Genomic DNA, 20,904 nt, shown 5'->3' on the forward strand with positions numbered 1-20,904 from the left:
CACACGGCACCATTTAACAATCAATCAGACAAATGTTTTAATATTCTAAATGTTCACCTTGTGCTGATTTTTATTATCTAATCTACAATAGCGTACAATGTGAGCAAAGTAGTTCAGAGTATCTCAGAGTAAGAGCATGTTACGGCATAGCTGAATGGGGACAAAATAGCATTAATTTAAAGCTTTTTCTGTCTGTATTTACAGTTCAAACCACAGTGGTGTATGAGTTAGCACGTGAAACAAAAAAGAGTTCAGAATAGCCATGAATGAAACTCTAGGATCGATTGCAAATACAGATATTCTTCAATGGAGAAGCTTTTAAACATGATTATTTCCAGTATTAATTTATGCTGTCAACGACACTGACTGATAAAAACCCATAAACATGATCAGAAATAGATAAAAGGAGCTCGTATTGGCAAGGCTGTGTGCGTGTAGTTTGATTTACAAGAGAGAAATCTATTCATAAGAAGACTAATGTGTGTTTCAAACTCCCAGCATTAACTGAACACGACTAGATGAAAGCAGGGACATGCATTACCTTTAAAGACAGGTGTACCATCATGTTCACATGATAAAATGATGAGATATTATGAAGTTACCGATTCACATTAAGAAGAAAGTGCAGTCTCTGAGACTTGTAACCCACTCCATTCGAAAACGAGGACTGAAAAGAATCCAGTTCAGCTTTACTCAGTTCACAGTTTTGGCTGCCAAACCCACAGGAATGAGTCAACCACGAAACAGTCCGTCATTAAACCCCCACTCCAGGACATCGAGCTGCCTTGTTCAGTTCATTTCAGTTCACTAAAATCCATAGCACTTAATCACACGGATAAATCCAGTAGTTTGTGGTAGATTTTTTTTTACCATGAAATGAACAAATGGCTGTAATTGTTTTTTGCTCAGTCATAAATGCTCAATAAAGCTGATTAGTGGGAGCGAGGCGAGTCGAGTCGAGGAACTCAGCGGCCTCTTCAGGTGAATGTCCACACCTCCAGCTCCATGATTCGAAAGTCATCGGTTTCTGCGAGGCAGCAGTTGTTGAAAGTGTAGCAGGGGCTGCTGCGGCCCAAGTACAGATTCTCATCCACCCACAGACCAAAGTGACCGCTGCAGAAATGAGACAAAAGAGCAGGGAAAAGAAATTACCCCTAAATTGCCCCTCTCTTTTTTCACATATGCTGAATTAATTCCAGACGGACACAAAGACAGACACAATGTGGTAAAAACGCCTTACCTGCCTCCACCGATAGCAAAGGAGTCCAAGTCTCCTTTAATAAAGAAAGAGTTCTCTCCAGTCCATCTGAAGCACTGCAGAAAAAAGCCAATCGTTTTAAAGGTCCCATATGCTAATTTTAAGGTTCATGCTTATATTTTGTGTCTCTACGAGAACAATGTTTACATGCTTTAATGTTCAAAAAACACGCTCTTTTTCTAATAATGTCTGAAACAATGCGTTTTAGCGCTTGTTGAGTTTATATAGCACCTTGACCTGCTTTGTAATAAATAAGAAAATGCTGAATTTGTAGTATTTAGCGGATATTTTAAAAATTGGCTGAACTATAACACTCTGCTGGGACAGTTGTCAGGCGGCTCACCTTGAAGCGAGGGTGCAACATGAAGAGGAAAGTTTCTCCTGTGCCGTAGAACGTCTCGCTGAGCTTCAGAGGGTGAGAGAGGAAGGCCCCAAATACCTGATGAAGGCAAGTAACAGCAACAAAACATGGTAAAAAAAAAAGACATTACATCATCTATATTTGATACTAGAGGTAAACGACAATGTGTTTTACCTCATCCAGTGCATCCTTGATGACAATGAGTACAGGGGAGTCTGTGGCACTGAGTTTTCTGTAGAGGGACTTTAGGCTGGCGCCGTGATGGGACGTACTGTAAGCCAGCTGCCAGCTGTAGCCAACTGTCCTCGGGGGAAGCTCCTTACAGAGCTGAAAGAAGATTAAAGGAGAGGAGAAAATCTTTAATTATCAAAGATGAGGAAAGAAGGAGCATAAATATGAACAGGGTCAGATGCTGACATCTAAATCTTTGCAGCAATCAACATACTCTTCTTAAAGTGTAATTCCAATGCACCAACAATGTAGTTAGTGAACCCACTGTCCATCCGTACCGTGCCCAAACAGGTTTCACGGGTAAAGTCTAGTTCGTTTGACCAGTGTGAGTGCCTAGCTGAGGCACGCTTGCCGGCCACGGACTGTTTGGGAGAGTTGGGCTTTTGTAAAGCACGTTTGCACATGTACGAGCACGAGTGCGCGCAAGTGTACGAACACAAGGCCTACGGCGGCTCTGACATCATTTTATGTGCGCCTGTCGCTTTGTTTACAAATCTTTCCATAGACCTTGGAGTTTTTGTGTGTCTTGTCCGACTGTTTTTGAATATTTTCATCCGACCAAGTCTGCAGTAAACACTCCACCTCCGCATCACACCAACGTGAACATTTCGCCGCCATTGTTTTAAATGTCTGCACATGGTCCGTCCTTCTTCTTTTCTATGTCCGAACAGGTGCACATAAAATGATGTCAGAACAGCCGTAGGCCTCATGCTTGTGCTCGTACATGTGCGCACGCTCGTGCTCGTACATGTGCAAATGTGCTTTACAAAAGCCCACCTCTCCAAAACGGGCCGTGACCGATAAGCGTAACGCTCCTAGGCGCGGTACGGTTGCACTCACACTGGTCAAACGAACTAGACTTTAGCCGTGAAACGTGCTTGGGCACGGTACGGATGGACAGTGTGAGTGCGCCCTTAGTGCTTAAAAATGCCTTCACCGTACTGCCCTGAGCTAATTGTGTTAGCCACATCTGGCTGTTAGCAACTCTCCCGGATTTCTCCATTAATAGTTGTTACATGAAAAAACGGTCTCAATGGCTTATTTGATGTATATAAGTGCAGCAAAAGACCATGGGATGATTTTGCGCCGGAATTACACTTTAATTCAACTCAGTGCAGCTTTAGCACAAGTTTTTACCAATGGAAAACTAAACTGAACCAATTGACAGAACTTCAGTAGTTTGCTAATTATATGTACAGACTGAAGTGTGTATAAGTGTGTTAAAGTCATGCAAAGTTAACTTTATTTATATAGAACATCACATACAGGAAAAAAGTAAGAAACATAAAAAAAGGTTGACATATCTGATTGACACTCGCAGGCCTCACTCGTGGTTTCTGACAAAACAGTGTCAAAAATAAGCTTATTTTAAACCATAAATTAATCATCACATATATTATGCCATTTAAATATGCCTAGAATGTTAAAGAAACTGGGGACTTCATAAAACAACACAACGATGCCTTACCTTACTTCTATCTCTTAACTGCATAACTAAAACTATTTCTGAAATACATATATTCCCCATGAATGCATACATAAAGAAAACAAAAGTCATATCTACATTTAAAATGTATAAATTATATAATAATAATTACATCAGTCCAATTGAAATTGACTGTTTTATTTTATTTGATATTAATATTTAAGAAAATAAGAGAAATATCACAAATGTTCATATATGTATTCCATATGTTTTGATGGTGATTTAAAAAACAACAACACCATTTTGAAATGAGCTAACAGTTACTAAGACACAAACTTAGTGATGGATTTACAAAGAGCGGGTGCATTTTTGTATGGAGTTTGTCTGTAACTTTACAATGCGTGTGTTTGTGTATGTGTGTGTGTGTGTGTGTGTGTGTGTGTGTGTGTGTGTGTGTGTGTGTGTGTGTGTGTGTGTGTGTATGTGTGTGTGTGTGCGTGTGCGTGTGCGTGTGCGTGTGCGTGTGTCACCCACCTCTCTGACATGTGAAGCTTCTAAGATGCGGCTCTTCTCTACGATGTGATTGAGTCCGTCGGGGTCACTGTTGATGACCAGGGTTGGCTTATCCAAATTCTCTTCCATCAACACCATCTGCAACACAACACTGATAAATCAAAAACAAAGAAAACCAGTTTGTTCTAGAACATCCAGAGCCACGGTGACTCATTTCAACATTTCAGTCCGTAGTAACGCTGACCTTGAAGCGAGTGCGTTCACAAAACTAACACTCCTGTTCATTTCCATGTTCATTTGCACAAATGTCCAAGTAACAAAAATCTCTCCTGTGAGACTGAAATGAGCCCACTCGATTTCCAGTTCAACAGGCTTTATTGGTGTGACATTTGACATGTTTTGCCAGAGCACAATGACCATTATAAAAGACTCACCTCCCAGTCGTCCCCTGAGCTGCGGTGTCTCTGGAACACCTCCTCGTCCTCCTCCTCCCCCTCTTCTTCCTCTTTGTCGTCGATGAGTACAAATTCCTCTTCGTCGCGGTCCGCCTCCCCCTCGTCCTCCCCTCCCTCAAGTACACACAAGTCTGGTCGACACTGTGTAAGGTAGGCATACAGCTCGTCCGAGCTGCAAGGCAAAGCAGTTCCTCAGATATGTGGAAAAGGCAAACAACACCAGCAGCTGCGTCAACACGGCTGGAAGAGACATTAGCTGGAGGAGCGTTTGAATTTGCTTTTTTTCAAACATTTTAACATTATTGAGGTGGAGGTTTCAGATAAGCTCACTGGGTATTCCGACCCTCCCTGCACTGCATATTATTTGTTGTCTTTGCCATTTTGTATATTTCAATTGTGCAAAAATAAAAAACACAGTGTGGAAATCATGCTTTTAATGTACCTTCATGAATATATTTTCAAATTAATAATTGTCCTTTAACTGAGGTAGAGTTTTTCATGATGTGTTGTACTCGACAGCTTTTACTTAGGTAAAAGTAGCAATAACAAACTACAAAAAGACTCCATTTTATTAAAAAAAGGTAAATTAAAAAGTATTGGATTCAAAATTTACTAAAAGTACTGTATGAAAAGTACTGAATGGACACTGTCAGTGTCATATTATTATAAATGACACATCAACATGTAAGCAGTCATTCAATGTTGTAGCTGGTCGAGTTAGAGATCAACTGCTTCATATTGTCAGGTAGTTTCATTCATAAAAATTCATATTTTTATTGTAAATTTATAACATGTTTTGTAGATGAGAACTTATTCTAAAAGGTATCTATTAAAAGGTATCTATTAAACGTAGCTGTGAGTTAAATGTACAGAAGTTCACAGTACAATATTTCCCTCTGAAAACCTAAATTACCAATTGGATTTGTGAGGTGTGAATTTCGTTGGTATTTAAGGAGTGTGGAGAGTCTGATAAAGTGTTTTACGATACGAGAGGTCTCTCAGTCATGGTTGCAAACATGGGGGAAATCTTCATATACAAATACAAATATATAACAACAAATTATTTACAATCATTTAAGATTCAGATGAGAAACTGATAAAACTTTTTATAAAAAATGACCAATGTTCAAAGTTGCTGCTGTGGGAAATATTCTGCCACAAAAGCATCAGCAGGTCGCCTCCTCAACAGTCTGACGTTGAGTAGCCTCAGCTCTCCGCACTCTTGTGAGTCCTGCTACAGCGTTCCTAAATCTATGGAGAACCCTTAAATCTCTGGTAGATTAGTTACTGTACCTCTCTTGTGAAAGGGCAAGCCAAGCATCCCTTCTGGGTAACGTTTTGGCTGACCCCACCTGAACGCCTCCTGCGCCCTTTCTTTTTCCTGCAGACGGCTGAACCCGCAGCCGCACAAACATCAGACCCCCTGCTGATGACCTCCGAGTCACTGAGAGCAAACGGAGAACTTGGGTTAACTCGTGGGAAGAAAAATGAAAAACAATCCAACAATTATCCATCTTTCACATCAGATCATAATTCGCATCCATACCTGCATTCTGACTTTTTACAGAGCCCATCCCTGTTTCATCAGTGTGCAGCAGCTGCGTCTTCGCTCTGCTCGCCGCCTCTTGACCTCCACAGCAGAAGGTGGCAGCACTGCTCAGGACAGCAACTCCCAGGCCGCCTGCAGACTCCTCTGACAGCACCTCCAGAGGGCTACTTTCAAGCTCCACCTCGGCCTCCGCCATGTCTCTGCTCTCTGCCTCCTCCTCATCCTCCTCCTCCCCAGAAACCTCTTTGGTTAAGCTCAGAGCAAGACTGGACAAATCTGATGGAGCCCCAGACACCAGACCCGGCACCGATTCACCCTTTGGGTTTGGGAGGCCGCCTGCTCGGCTTTTGGCAGTTTTCAACTTCTGGAAAATGTTCTTTCCTTTTCTCCTAATAAGAAATGAAAAAAGAGAAAAGATTTACTTTTCATGTAATCTGACTCTGTGTGTGTGTGTGTGTGTGTGTGTGTGTGTGTGTGTGTGTGTGTGTGTGTGTGTGTGTGTGTGTGTGTGTGTGTGTGTGTAGTTCAGAAACAGTGAATCATTGCTGACCTCTGCTGGGACGTGTTGAAGTGAACATGTGAGATGTCAGAGAAGAAGGACACAGACGCCAGATTGTCAACAGAGCACGACAGGAGGTATTCCTCACAGCCGTGCTCCTTCACCAGAGCATGTGTCTTACACGGGTCAAAGAAGATCTTTTTAGACGTCACCAACAGGATGCCTGAAACCACACCCTAACAGGGACGCAAAGTGCTGATGTTAGCCTACGGATATCCACCGGGGTTGAAGAAACTAGGCGAAAAAGGCTGTTCTCACCCACCTTGCGGTCAGTGATGTGGCGGCAGAACAGTTTGAGGTACCGCATGGCCTCTGGTCCCTCCCCCAGACAGCACTCTGGCGGCAGAGCCAATAAGCAGAGCTGTCCATCAGGCATTGGCACCGCCTCCACATCCTGACAGCATCACATATTGTGTCAGCGTTAACAACAATACATGCCTTGTGATGAATTGAGAGCCGAAATGATTAGTAGGCTACACATTTCATAATTGATTCAACCGTACATTTTTAAGCAAATTTCAGAATATTTATTGGTTCCAGCTTGGCAAATACTTTCTTCTTTTTTCTTCTTCTTTTTTATTATAGTAAAAGTAAAGCCAATGTATTTGGGTTTTGGGCTGTTAGTTGGACCCAACAAGCATTTTTAGTAAGTTAACTGGGGTCACCTTGACTCATTTTTACTTCAGACAATAATCTGTTTAACTTCAACAGTATCAATGTTTTATTGATTCCTAACTACCTACTAAATTACTGCAATGATGATGTAATATTATGTTACTTATTTAATCTTAACATAGAGATTCCTTTATCTGAAATGCAGTGTCAATTGTCTCTGTCATATAACCTTTCATTCAGGTTTCTTTTTCATTACCTTCCAGGAACACACTATGTTTACATGCACAAGGTCTTAACAAAGCTGTTTGGTGAACACTCTCTGAAAATATACTTTGACCTGTTGCATCGAGAGGTCAAAATGGCATTTAACTCTCAACCACAGACAAGTATCACAGATTCTCTTACTGTATGCAGTAAAATGTCCCCTGTGACAAATATATTATTATATATGACATTATTAACTTTATACTGATGCTTCGGATGTGTAAGCAGCATTTTATTGTTGTAGCTGGTCAAGGTGGGACTTGTTTTAAGACTGGTTCTCAACATAGGGGTTGAGTCTCTCCAAAGAGTCACAACATGAAACGAGGCATCGTCAGATAATTAACTAAGGGTAGAGAAAAAGAAAAATCAACATTCTGCAACACAAATTTGTTTTTTGGGGATTTTTATCTTTAATTCTGTTGTGAAGTCAAGGATTCATTTGACCTCTCTTCTGTAAATTAAACCATCTGAGGAGTTTAGAGGGGGCTAACAACTCATACACATTTAAAATGTATTTTTATGTGCTCTTCACTTCTGTAAAATAATTTAATATGAGTGCTTTCAAAATGGCAGATGCATTAAAGGAAGTTGTTGCTTTCTTACCAGTAGCTTATCATATTCTGCCTCTGGTGAGGGGGGCTGAGGTTGAGCAGCGACTGTTTCCAAACACTCTGGATCAGCCTCTGCCTCCTGCTTCAGTGTAGGATCAGAGTCCTGTCCTGGTCGAGACGATCCTTGACCACTGGAAGTGCTTTTCCCCTTCGGTACAACAAGCTGCTTCAGGATGGAAGCCATTATAAGAATAGCTATGACATTGAAATAGATACAACCCTGTGACAGGAGTGACCACTTCCTCTTTTACAGGCCTGCATTTCTCCACCTCTCTTTGTTTATAGTCACATCTTGGCTCCACGTCACACATGAGGGTTGTAGATGAAGGGCTGGGGGCATATTTTTACAGCTACTATATAGCAATGTATGGCATTAAAATGACTACTAGATATTATCATTGTGAGTTTGGGTTAAACAGGTTAAAGATGGAGCGACACACTTCCTGCAGCTGATGTCATGAGACAGACAAAAGAAATGTTTTGTTTTGCAAATCCAGTAAACAACAGCAGGCAGAAAACATCCTACCTCTCTTTTGGACACATAATCAGGGTTCCTATAGCTTAAAACAAGTTCAATTCAAGACTTTTATAGACCTTTTAATGCCACCTTGAATGATATTTAAGACCAATTGCACAATAAACAAAAATAAAAAATATGCATCTTGCGTGGCAGCAAATAATAAAATATTTAAAAAAAAGAAATGTGACTTATTATTTTGAGATTTGAGACTAATAACGTCAGTAAAAAAAATGTAATATCCCACTTCCCATTCGTTAGCATTTTTAAGACCTTTAAATGTTTGATATAAGACATTTAAAAAACAATTACATTTTTGGATTAATGAGTATAATACCTTTTAAGATTTTTTTAAGGATCTGCGGGAACCGTGATAATACACCCACTTAAAACACGTCAGGCACCATCATGTTCTCACAGCTGACACTTACCCCTCTCTGGATGAGGGTAGAAGACGAGGAGCACACATTTGAAGAGAAAATAAAGGGATGGTGAGCCATTTTGCCCTCTTCTGCTGAGGACGTAGCGTTACCGTTGAACTGAGATGAGATGCTGAACACCGTGTCCCCAGGAAGACCCTGAAACACCAACGTAAGCACATGTTCAGTACATTAGATTACATACTTAAAATCACACCAGATCTCAAGACGGGTTGAAACTGTGAGAGTGAAGCTTCAGCACCATGACACTGTCATCCACTGACAGATGGATCCATTGACCTAAATTAGATTACCCGCGCCTGACGGATTATGTGACCACAGAAAAACTGTGTGCATTCGTGTGGGTGGGAGCTGTGTGTGCATTTTTCTAAGCATAAACTGTCTGTCTATCACAGGCAAACAGAAATAAATCAACACTTGCTTTCATATTTAACAGCTCAGCAGCAAAAACCAAAAACTCAGCTGACAAATACCTTGGAATAAACGTCTGAATATACATTCCTCCGGCTGTATTTGTGGCAGAAGCTCCGAAACACACTCTGTTTTCCCATGGTGTTGGTGAACGGCTCTGACAGTTCTGACGCTCACCTCTGAACCTTGAACGCTCTTAATCAACTCTCTTTCACGACCATAAATTATGAAACCAATTACCAGCCGCAAAATTCTCTAGCATACCTGATAAGATGATTTATAGATGCAGCAATGAATCCATTATCTGTTTGCTCCTTTCCAACTTCCCATTTTTTCCTCTTGCTTTTTCCCACAAGCTGTGTTCCTCAATGCATGTAGCAGTCAAAAACAAAAACACATGACTCACCTTGCTGCTTGTGCTGTCATCTGACAGTCCACTCATATGCTCTTGCTTCACTGCAGTATTGTTAAGGTCCCATGAAGTCCCTATGAGAAAAAAATGGTCACACCACATGATAAAACATTCTGAGGATGAATACACTACAGTCATGCCTGCCATCCCTCTCAGTATGAAAATAACTTTATGCAAAGATGTCGGATTGCCAACAGACTCAGTATGGGAGTTATAACATGTAAATCTAAGCTCCCTGCCCAGGAGATATCAAACACTGCAGGAGAACCTTGCAGGTAGTACTGCCGCAGTTTGGGGTTTCTGATGTGGGGGGTGTGGTGGAGAGGACGGCCCACAGGGGGTTGGTGCAGACGCTGGCTGCTGGCTGAGGCCTCCTGGATCAATCGCGCCCGAGGTTGAATCTCCCAGGGCTGCTTAGCGAACTGTGGAGGCTGAGAGACGCCAGGAGGAAGCTTGGAACCCAGCCTGAGAGAGAGAGAGCAGTAAAAACAGATACAATCACGCTATGTTTAAGTAGACTACGCGTCTGCACACACATATAGTGTGAATGTATTATAAACAAAACAGTGAAAGCATGTCATAACTAACTGCTCCTAATGTTGTTTAAAGTTAAAAAAATTCCCAAACCAAAAAACCAAATTGAAACCAAATTTACATTTGGGTTGCAAAGGTATGATATTTTTTTTGGTTGAACGCTTTATTATAATTGAAACTTGAAGACATGTTTTAATAAAAATATGTGATGAAAGTCTCCCTTTTGAAAATATATATATTTTTAACACTGTAGATATGCAAATGTAGATGGTATGATAAACTTCCTTTTTCATACACCAGGTGTAACTGACTAATATTTTCATTAGAGATTAGTCTGCTGATTATATATATTTGATAAATCAGTTAAAGGTTTAGCCCAAGAAAGGTCATTAAATAATAAAAATGCTCTTTGCAGTTGCCATGACACCGAAGTGATGTCGGCGGTTCGATCCTCAGCTCCCCCGGGCCTTGCACAAGACACTGAACCCCCGAATTGCTCCCCGTGCTGCACATGGGTGTGTAAATGTGGTGAGAATGGTTAGATCAGATTAGATGGTATGTAGATTTCCACTGCGATCAGTGTGAATGTCTGTGTGAATGGGTGAATGTGACAAGAATTGTGAAATCGCCTTGAAGACTAAAAAAAGTGCTATATAAGTATAAGTCCATTCCAGGTCCATGTCTTTACATTTCTTGTTTTATGTTACGTATAAAGCAGAGAAAAGCAGCCCGTCTGCACTTAACACAGAAATTGAAATATTTGGCACTTTTCTTCATTAAATTACTAATAATTGATTATTGAATAAGTAGTTGCACTTGTTAACAACCAATATATAAAGCACACATTTAGATTCTGTTATTATAAGGATTTCATTGAATGGTGAATTTCATATCTGACCAGGCACGGTCTATTTAAAAGCATGTGAAGTGTTTAATTCCTGCGTGTTGGCAAGACATCTGTGGATCATTTACAAGTGGTCCAAAATGCCGCTGCAAAGCTCTTGACCTGCTGATCTTCAAAATCCTCTCATGTGACTGCAATCTTGATTTTTTTTACACAGGTGAAATATATAAACTTTACTTATACCTTTCCATCTGCATGGATTTGATTTAATGTCACGCATACAGCCGCATATCATAAAATCTTAACCTGCATGATTTAACAGGAATTATAGTGTGACAGTATCACACTGTAAGATTTACGCCTTTATTCACAGTCTATAAAGCAGCAACTGGATTTCTTTATTGATTACATTATCTCCCCAGTGTCTGCTACAGTCACAAATGGATACTGAGGTGTATAATGCCCCAGAAACTACGTATAAATTATATTAGTGATTGATCCGCTGAATATGTCCATGTCCATATGTCTATGATATAAAATAGTCACAAAATAGTGAAAGACGGCCATCACAATATCATGGAAACCCAATGTGTCCTCTTCAAATTGCTTTTTTATCTCTAACCAACCAAAAAATATTCAGTTAAATATCACACAGGACAGAGAAAAGCAGAAAAAAACAAATAGCAAGAGGAATGGCATGAGAAAGTGTCACGTATTTTAGTGACATGTTTTATATTACCACTGATTTAAACACACTTTCTGATGTTGTCTGATATCAGATGAAACACTATTGTCAATCGAGCAACAGAATCTAAGCTCAAAGGTCAACTTACTGGCTTTTGTAGCTCCCAAGCATATCTCACGGTTTTTATTTGGACTTCATTCATAAGGCTTTAGATTATTTCTGTACATATACCGCTCCTTAAGCTCAAGAGTGAATGTCCATGCTTAAACATAAATTCTATTTCAGGTTGGATTTCCCCTTTCACAGGGATTCAGGAGTAATTGTTTGGAGTATTTGAAGTGTAAATAAGTGTATAGAGCAGTGTTCACAGACTGATCAGAGTTATTTATAGGGGGCGTGGGAGTTGTCTGCGTGATGGCTCGTTCCTGTTGCAGCTCTCACCCACAAGATGCTCTTTGAGTCCTTCTGTGACGGTGGATGAAAGCCGTGCATGAAAATGTGTATTTTGTAATAATAATAATTCAAAATATATATATTTGTATAGAAGTCTTACATGACACAGGCTTAGCTTTAATCTGGACATGTTACCCTTCTTATAAGAAAAATAAAAGACTGAATTGTAGCATGCTTAAGTCTGGGAGGCAAATGCCAGCCAAACTCGTCACATGTCTGCTTAGAGCTTTCCCCTTTTGTTTTCTCTCCAGTAATCCACGTATTTAGAGACCTGACCTGTTCTTGACGTTGCCAAAGTAGCTGGTCCGCGTCTTGTTCCTTTGCGGCTCGTGGTCCATGGCTCCCAGAGTCTCCGGCCTCCTCACGGACTGAGCCATTTTCTGTCTTTCTTTAGTCTGACACTGGCAGCGGTTGCAGAATGGTGAGGGGCTCAGCTGGCATCCTTCCTCCTCCTTTTATTCCCCATAACTTCTGTTTGCCCCAGTTACACCTACAGAAAACAGGAAGTTATAAGATGTGGGCTGGTTTTTACAGACATCTAGGCAGAGGGAATGAGAAAGGATGGTAAAACATCTACCTGCAGCCACATGACCCTATAAGGAAGTTGGCTAGACATTTAGCAGAGTAATGGAGCCAGGCTGTCAATCAATCAGTATAATTTGTGTGTGCGTGTGCCTGTAATGTGTCTGAGCTTGTGGTCCAAGGTTGCTGAACAAGTAGCCTACTATTTGCACTTTTCAATAGCTTAATAATATTTTATAATACTCTTAAGTACAATGTTATTACACATCAATATGATGCTTCTCAAATGGATCAGATACTGCATTTAGCTGTCAGCAGTGCACAGCTGTATTTAGACATGACCTAAGTCTATGTTCATATCACGACATCTGAATGCATCTGGCTGTATCCTGCAGAAGCTAAATTCCGAGGACTCATCACAGATCATCAAGGCTCACGCCCGTTTGGGAGGTGATTTGCCGGTGACATCTCAACAACATGTTTAGAGCTGCACCCTTCAGGAGCTACTGACATTACTCATTTGGTCATATGATGTGATTCAAAGAATGATCACTATTTGCTTCCTGTAAATGCTGCGGGTGCAATGGGCTAATCACCGTGGAGGAAGTAAGCATTTAGACGACATTACAGAATGATCGAGACTGCTGCTGCTGCTGCTATGGCAGGAAAAAAATGTGACATCAGCAGCTCAACAGAGATGAAGACTTCATTATCATCAGGCGAACTGAGCAGTGTCTTTACTGACCTGTGTCTTGCCCAGGGATGGAGACGGGTGGCGGTCATATGAGCGCGTCCTCATATTGCAGTGTTATGATATCACTGCAGACAACAATTACAAGTTCAATATTCAAGCTCCGCCCAGTGCTTAAAGGGCTGGTTGTCAAGATAGTTCCCCCTCGCAGCCGGCTGACAGCACCGAAGGCGGAAGTACATGGTAGAGATGCATCTTGTGTCACGAAGAAAATGAAAATATTATTATGTTGTTGTAAATACCAACAAATATGGATTTCTTTCTAATTCTTAACAATCCTGATGAAACTGACATAATGCATTTGATCATTCACCTTAGCAAAAAACTATATCCATAAATGATTTGGCCAAACAAACAACCCTCATTTTACATTTTTTTAAAGAATCAGATTTTTATATTAGACCACTATGAACATTTAAAGGTTGAATATGGAGAATGAGCAGAACAGCGCCATCTAGTGTCTCAAGATTGTAACCGCAACAACAAAATATGATTAAAAGCACTCGCGTTACCAGGTTGGTCAGACCCGGTCCAGTAGCCTACAGGACACCGGAGTCTGTTTGGGCCTGTTTGAACCCATCCCCTCCAGCAAATCGCACCATAAAAACAAGTATTACAGAGGAGTTTGACTGACAGTTAGCGTAAGCCGTTACGTTAGCAGTTACAGCTAAGTAAACATGAAAGTTAGCTTACTGATCAAGGAGAAACGTAGCCATTTGGGCTTGAGTTATAATGCCGTTGAAATCCTTTATCTCACTCCATCGAGTAAATGCTTGGCCTATATTGACCTATATTTTTGTCCGTCTCCAGTCACTCAGCTGCTGGGACAAATAAGCAGCTGCAGGATTGGCAAACTTCATTTCAGTGTTTATCTACTGACTATATAAACACCTAAACTACCTGACTAATTAAACACATCGCCCCAAACACCCTCTAAATCATCCATAATACCTTTAACATGACTTTGTAAATATACAGAAAAAAACATTGATTGACCTAAAATTGGATTGAGGGATATTTGTTTTTGTGTTTTAAAGTAAGTAAATTATTTGTAAGTACTATTTTGTGTTATTTATAATATTTGGAATGAAAGCAGTTTGCATTATGAAGGATGGAAAAACTAACAATTTCAAACATTTCTAAATATTTGAGTTGTTAAATAGAAAATAATAATAATAATGATTAAATCATTAAAATTATCAAATTGACAAAAAGGAACACAGATGCGACAAGTCGTGTACAGGAAAATGAAAAATATAATCATGTCAATTTTAGGTTTTCCCAGTTGTTCTCATTAAATTAGGAAAAGTCATGAATATAAAGGAAAAAAATGATGTCAACCATGTTTTTAGAGATGTTAAACATGGAATGGGGTCAAATTAAACCCAAGGTTAAAAAATTAAGAAGTGCTCGTCCTGTATCCTGGATATGGATACGGCACTGCTCACTTCCGCCTCAGGGGGACGCTGTTGTGCAGACACAGGAAATGGAGGCACAAGCTTCCGGTCTAACGGGCGAAAACACACAACTCCAGTCTGAAAGACGAAGAGGAGAGAAGCTGCTTCTCCTCACGAACTGAGCGGTGTATCTTTCCCCAAATACAGTCATAACCTACCGTAAGTTGAGCTCTTGCAGCGTGTATTGTTTTTCTTTTACGATGAGAAGCATAAACAGTGAAAAGTGTTCGTGTCAGCGGACCGTTGAGGGTCAACCAGCGGTCCGCTGCTAAAGCTAACAGACGGCCGCTGTGTGTGTCACGGTGAGATGATAAAGTCGCAACATTAGAGAAGCAAAACATGTTAATACCCGTTGATTAATTATTTATTTGTTTAATGGTTTAACTTATGACTTCGAAAATCACGAGTGCTCGTAACGACTCATTGTACGTGTGGCCCTTTAGCCGTATGTGATATGTTTCTTCTTCTTCTTTCTTCTTCTTCTTCTTCTTCTTCTTCTTCTTCTTCTTCTTCTTCTTCTTCTTCTTTCTCTTGCTTTTTGTATTGGCCTGCGATTGACATATACTTATAATAAGAGATAACATATGATTTAACTTTATTAATCCCGAAGGAAATTCTTGTTCCAGATTGCTCCAAAATTGTAGTAACAATTACAAAAACAAAACAAGATAACAATAACAATTTAAGATAACAATAGAGCATCAGAAAGGTGAAACATAAAATTAAAGTGTCAAAGGAGTAAAGGGCAAATTACATATCATGATGTAATAAATATATATTACACATGGTAATGAACATGGTATTGAAATTGGAAAAAATAGCACATGATGATGAAAGGTAATACTGAACATTATATTGATTATTCTCAGTCCAATGTGTCAGCTTTCCTTCCTGCAGAAAGTGGAGGAGTTGTACAGTTTGATTGCCACAGGTAGAAAAGACCTCCCGTGGTGCTATTTGATGGTCTCTGTCTACGGCTGAAGGTGCTCTTATAGGACTCCAGTGTGGCGTGCAGGGGGTAGGAGGTGTTATCCAGGATACTGAGCAGCACCTCTCTTATTTCTTCTCCAGTACTCCTGCTGGAGAAGAAATAAATGCTATAAAAGATTGTGATTTCAGTGACATTACCTAATAAATACAGGTTAAATTTCAAAATGATAGCAGTGCCTGACGCCCTAATATTACGGCAATGATCACTTAATAGTACAAAGTAACATTATTTACTTTCTAATGATACAAAATGTAGAAAACGTAGTCAATTTTACTGAATCAGAAGCTGTGTCAACACATGCTTTATTTTGAGGTATGACTACTAAAACCATCATCACTAAAGTCATCAACATTACTATTAGTTTTCTGCCACTTGGCTATCATTTCTAAACAATTTATTTTATGTTGGTGGGTGTAATTATGCAGTTTTCTCCTCCTGCTTGTGTCTCAACAGATGCTGTAACTATTCACTAATTAATATTCCAAGAGTTGGCAGTCGCACTGACATGGCATCTGTCCACTGAACTACTCTGTCTTTAGCCACTACTGTCACCAAGCGTTGGTGTTCAACTTCCCAGCGAATGAGACTGACCCACCATCACCATGGAAACAGAAACAGTAAGTTTGCTTCCTTGATGTTATGTCTTTTATTAACACCGCCTTTTTCTCACCTGACTCTGCAAGAATGCAAATTATAGACTAACCCTGACTTTAAAATATTAAACTTTGTGTAGAGACTGTTTATTTAATATGTGCTTTACAGGAAGTTATTCCTATCTGGCAGAATAAACCTCATGGATCCACCCGTAGTGTTGTGAGAAGAATAGGTTCCACTCTTCCACTCAGACCTCCGCAAAGGGCATGTTTCCAGGTAAATATCAGACCCTATAATACCTGCATGTGTTATAATCTATTAATTATATTCCTTTATTTTTCCAATAGAAATGCTTGTGCTTACATTAACCTGCATCCTTGTGCCTTAGGAGCTCCCAGGCCTGCCTCCACTTCGGCCTACGTCTGGCCCAATGGTACCTACCTTGGCAGATATAGCCTGGATTGTTGCAGATGAAGAAGAGACGTATGCCAGAGTGCGGTAAATATCCAGTCAAGCCCTAAGAGATGACCATTAAGGTTATGGAGTACTGCAGAGTCACTAGCCTATAACTGCATTATTGTAGACATGCGCAGCCTAAAGGAATGCGATACACTGTTATAATGCCCGGTTTTTGTACTGTGTTGAGTCAGCTCTGTGCAGATTTTTGTAACCGTAGGTAGTGTTAAAAACTGAACATTTTGAATTTAAAAAAGATAGGATTTATTCTAGTTGTGTTGGACTTGGCTGTAAACAAAACTGATAAAGTGTTGATTGGGCATTTTTCTGAGGAGTACGTGAAGGGAAAGAGACATCTGATGACATTCAGCATACTTCAAAAGCTGGACTTAATCTTGTTTTATACAGTAAAGGGCACTCTTTATTAACACTGATCACCTACTCTTCTGTTTTCAGGAGTGACTCTCGTCCACTGAAACACGAATGGCGGCCCACGCCTCTCCTGGTGCTCCACAGGAACTCATCTGTACCTAACTTCAGGCGTGAGGGAAAAAGGGTGGAGGGGCTTAGGAAGCCTGGGGTGACAGCGCTTAACCGTACTACTGCCCTGCAGGACGAGCTCAGCAGACTCCGTGCACAGATCGCTAAGATTGTGTCAAGTGATTCTGGTGGGTAACCTATGGCCACATAATTTAGACTTGTCCACTGTAGTGCGTACACTGATCTTGAAACGCAGGGACGTGAGAACTAGTAACACACCTAACTTTATTGATACTTCAGACTATGATTCATACAGCTGTGTGGATTTAAATTGCTTTATTGAGCCTGTGTTTCACCACAGAGTTACTGTCTTCATGTGACTGTTATCCTTTTGTTGCCAAGTCGGCTGCCCTGATTCTCCTAAAGCTCTTTGGTACTAAGATGTCTTGGCATCAGTTTGTAGGTCAGTGGCAAAAGATAATCTCTGCGGTTCATTGGCGGTTGTCTGTCAGTCATTGAAAATTTCAACATGTGACATATTCCCTGTTCTCGTACTTTCTGATATTGTCTAATATCAGATTAAGACACTGTTGTCAAGCAAGTCTGATTCCTAGATACTGTTAATTTTGTGCTGTAAGATGGTTTGTGAAAAGGACCTCATATAGTCCAGACCTCGATGCTCAGTGATGGTGTCTTCAATACGTGTGATGGGATGCGTTTTCAATACAATGGTGCGGTTAAGCTCTGAGGATGGTAATGGGATTCTAGAAGCATTAAGGCTTTCAGGGGAGGTATAGAACAATAATCGCATCTCTCATGAAGGAAATTGCATACTGCTGAGAGAAAATTGTATTGATGTGTATACTCTCCTACAGCTCTCCATTAAGGTGTATAGTCATGCCTGAGTGAAGGGCTATTGAAAACAACAATAGCATACCTATATGCAAGCTTCAAATTGAAATTGCATTTGAATATGCATTAGCAGTGAGTTTGAGATTTAGAGTATATATATATATACAGTATATACACTAACCGGCCACTTTATTAGGTGCACCTGTCCAACTGCTCGTTAACGCAAATATCTGATCAGCAAACCACATGGCAGCAACCACATGCATTTAGGCATGTAGACATGGTCAAGACGATCTGCTGCCGTTCAAACTGAGCATCAGAATGGGGAAGAAAGGTGATTTAAGTGACTTTGAACGCTGCGTGGTTGTTGGTGCCAGACAGGCTGGTCTGAGTATTTCAGAAACTGCTGATCTACTGGGATTTTCACGCACAACCATCTCTAGGGTTTACAGAGAATGGTCTGAAAAAGAGAAAATGTCCAGTGAGCGGCAGTTCTGTGGGCGCAAAAGACTTGTTGATGCCAGAGGTCAGAGGAGAATGGCCAGACTGGTGGGAGCTGATAGAAAGGCAACATTAACTCAAATATCCACTGGTTACAACCTAGGAATGCAGGAGAGCATCTGTGAACACACAACATGACCTACTTTCTAGCAGATAGGTCACAGCAGCAGAAAACCACACTGGCAACAACTAGACTTATTTCTTCTTTCTTTCAGGCTCCAACCCACTGACCCCTGACCTGCTCTCCCCCGACGACACAAGCATGAGCTTTTCCATGGCGCCTTTCGAGACGGCGCCCTACCAGCCGGCCGCCACAGCTGCCGCTTCCTTTGTCATCAGTGATGTCACGGAGGAGGAGGAGGAGGAAGAGGAGGAGGAGGAAGAGGAAGATGTGGTTTCGGTGGTGTCAGAGCTTGTCCCTGACCCCATGCCGCCTGTCTCCATGACGGCATCAGCGACCTTTGACCTGGACAGACCCAGCATGGACTTCCGGGAGGCAGAGGAGGATACAGTGTCGCTATCAAAGTCTACCAGCTTTGCTGATGTTATGGACATCCTGAAGGACATGAACCGCATGAAGATGAGCAAAGACAGGTATGAGTTGTCAGCAGATCAAACACTACAAAGCTCATTATGAGTTTGGTTATTTGTTATGTGTTTGCCTTATAAAGTCATATTTGTGGTATCAATCTCTAACTCTTGGCAAATATGCGAATAAGCACTTGCTTACTCAATGCTGAACTTTTCCTTTAAAGAAAAAGCTAATATTTTTTATATGAAGTAAAAATAACATTGTAAACCCTCTCATCCATGGTTTGTATTTTTTGGTTGGTTTCACTTCAGGTACAACAGAGGCTGCACGTCCCTCAGAGAGGAGGATTCGGCCTCTCTGATTTCAGAGGCTCTGAGGAAAAAGTTTGTCCTGAAGGAAGAAGATACTGACACTGTGAAACGGAAGTAGCGTGATCACATGTTTATCATCAACACCCGATCCTGCTGCTCCATGTAAGTTAGGACAAGATTGCAGAGAAATGTTTTCTTTCTTCATGTTTTTTATTATGAGCCCTTGAAGATATGTGGTAGGTTATCATTGGTAATGTATTCAGAATGTTTTGGCTCACTTGTGGGTTCTTAGTTTGTTGTTGTTTTTTCTCTCCCTCGTTATTTTTAGGCCTTTGCCTGTGGAATATGTTCCCATGGATCCACAACCTTGCTCCTCAGACCCAAGGCAATAAGTGTCTGCCAGAGCTAGAACAAAAAACACTTTGTCTCAGACATTCAAAACCAAATGTGAACCTGCAGTGTGAGGTGGTACAGCCAACTCTTGATAACTATAATTAATTTTAGCACTGCGTCACATATTGCCTCCAGTTTATTTCTCAGAGAAAAAGGCTTTATGTGTAATTCATTTTCAATAAGGACTCAACAGAATGTCCCTTTAAAAACACATTCAGTCCATCCTGCTATAAAGAGTCATGTGTCCCTTTTGTTCAGAAGAGTGGCAGTGTTTTATTATTTTCAGTTATGTTAGTTATTATTATTTAGTTAATAGTTAGTTACTATTATTATTAAGTCATTTTACATACTTGAAACTGTTTTATGTACAAAGTACCACAGATCGAGTGTACATGCAGAGCTGTACCGATGTTATTTGTGTGTGTGTGTGTGTGTGTGTGTGTGTGTGTGTGTGTGTGTGTGTGTGTGTGTGTGTGTGTGTGTGTGTGTGTGTGTGTGTGTGTGTGTGTGTGTGTGTGTGTGTGTGTGTGTGTGTGTGTGTGTGTGTGTGTGTGTGTGTGTGTGTGTGTGTGTGTGTGTGTGTGTGTGTGTGTGTGTGTGTGTGTGTGTGTGTGTGTGTGTGTGTGTGTGACTTCAGATCTTTGCTGTTAATATTTGCATTACATGTCTGAGTTTGCAAATGTGCACAACATTGTGTACACTAAGTTGCTTGCTCCACTGCACCTTTTATGCTCTTCTTGACTGATAGTCACTGAACCACAGGGCACTCATTTTGAAACCCAAACTGAAAGGAGCCAGAATATGCTGATGATAAAGTTTGAAGTCCCCCCTGTGGACTGCCCTAATTAATAGCTGGAACCGCCTTCAATGATGCAACATTTCAGAGGTGATCTCAGTTTGTGCAGAGACAATTGAACTGTGTGTAA

General features: G+C 40.7%; 2 protein-coding genes across 5 annotated transcripts; one reads left to right on the top strand and one right to left on the bottom strand.

Annotated features, from left to right (window-relative positions):
• Positions 1–48: 48 nt before the first annotated feature.
• LOC310954684 (oxidation resistance protein 1) lies at positions 49–13,490 on the bottom strand. Of its 2 annotated transcripts, none has more exons than XM_083924300.1 (16): positions 13,406–13,490; positions 12,415–12,628; positions 9,891–10,087; positions 9,617–9,696; positions 8,791–8,937; positions 7,835–8,008; positions 6,615–6,746; positions 6,344–6,528; positions 5,791–6,182; positions 5,538–5,688; positions 4,224–4,416; positions 3,811–3,927; positions 1,794–1,946; positions 1,602–1,697; positions 1,241–1,314; positions 49–1,113 (listed from the first exon to the last, which is right to left on the bottom strand). In XM_083924300.1, the coding sequence occupies exons 2-16, from the start codon at positions 12,513–12,515 to the stop codon at positions 978–980; spliced, it is 2,328 nt and encodes a 775-aa protein (XP_083780426.1). In that variant the 5' UTR covers positions 12,516–12,628; positions 13,406–13,490; the 3' UTR covers positions 49–977. The 2 variants fall into 2 exon arrangements, with proteins under 2 accessions (XP_083780426.1, XP_083780427.1); XM_083924301.1 differs by having other exon boundaries at positions 50–1,113; positions 7,835–8,005.
• Positions 13,491–14,924: 1,434 nt separating this feature from the next.
• On the top strand, positions 14,925–20,414 carry mtfr1l (mitochondrial fission regulator 1-like). Of its 3 annotated transcripts, XM_083924282.1 has the most exons (8): positions 14,925–15,027; positions 16,313–16,476; positions 16,622–16,729; positions 16,842–16,951; positions 17,366–17,577; positions 18,958–19,336; positions 19,586–19,747; positions 19,914–20,414. In XM_083924282.1, the coding sequence occupies exons 2-7, from the start codon at positions 16,462–16,464 to the stop codon at positions 19,701–19,703; spliced, it is 942 nt and encodes a 313-aa protein (XP_083780408.1). In that variant the 5' UTR covers positions 14,925–15,027; positions 16,313–16,461; the 3' UTR covers positions 19,704–19,747; positions 19,914–20,414. The 3 variants fall into 3 exon arrangements, with proteins under 3 accessions (XP_083780408.1, XP_083780407.1, XP_083780409.1); XM_083924281.1 differs by having other exon boundaries at positions 19,586–20,414; XM_083924283.1 differs by having other exon boundaries at positions 16,643–16,729; positions 19,586–20,414.
• Positions 20,415–20,904: the final 490 nt, after the last annotated feature.

This window comes from Echiichthys vipera (genome assembly GCF_963691815.1).
Source record: "Echiichthys vipera genome assembly, chromosome: 12".
Taxonomy (NCBI): Eukaryota; Metazoa; Chordata; class Actinopteri; order Perciformes; family Trachinidae; genus Echiichthys; species Echiichthys vipera.

Coding starts and splice junctions, on each gene's coding strand:
- mtfr1l (XM_083924281.1), top strand. Junction 17,578..18,957: donor GATTGTGTCAAGTGATTCTG/GTGGGTAACCTA, acceptor TCTTTCTTTCAG/GCTCCAACCCACTGACCCCT. Junction 19,337..19,585: donor ATGAAGATGAGCAAAGACAG/GTATGAGTTGTC, acceptor GTTTCACTTCAG/GTACAACAGAGGCTGCACGT.
- LOC310954684 (XM_083924300.1), bottom strand. CDS start 12,515: ATGGCTCAGTCCGTGAGGAGGCCGGAGACTCTGGGAGCCATGGACCAC. Junction 8,938..9,616: donor ATGACAGCACAAGCAGCAAG/GTGAGTCATGTG, acceptor TTGGTGTTTCAG/GGTCTTCCTGGGGACACGGT. Junction 4,417..5,537: donor CTTGCCCTTTCACAAGAGAG/GTACAGTAACTA, acceptor TTTGCCTTGCAG/CTCGGACGAGCTGTATGCCT.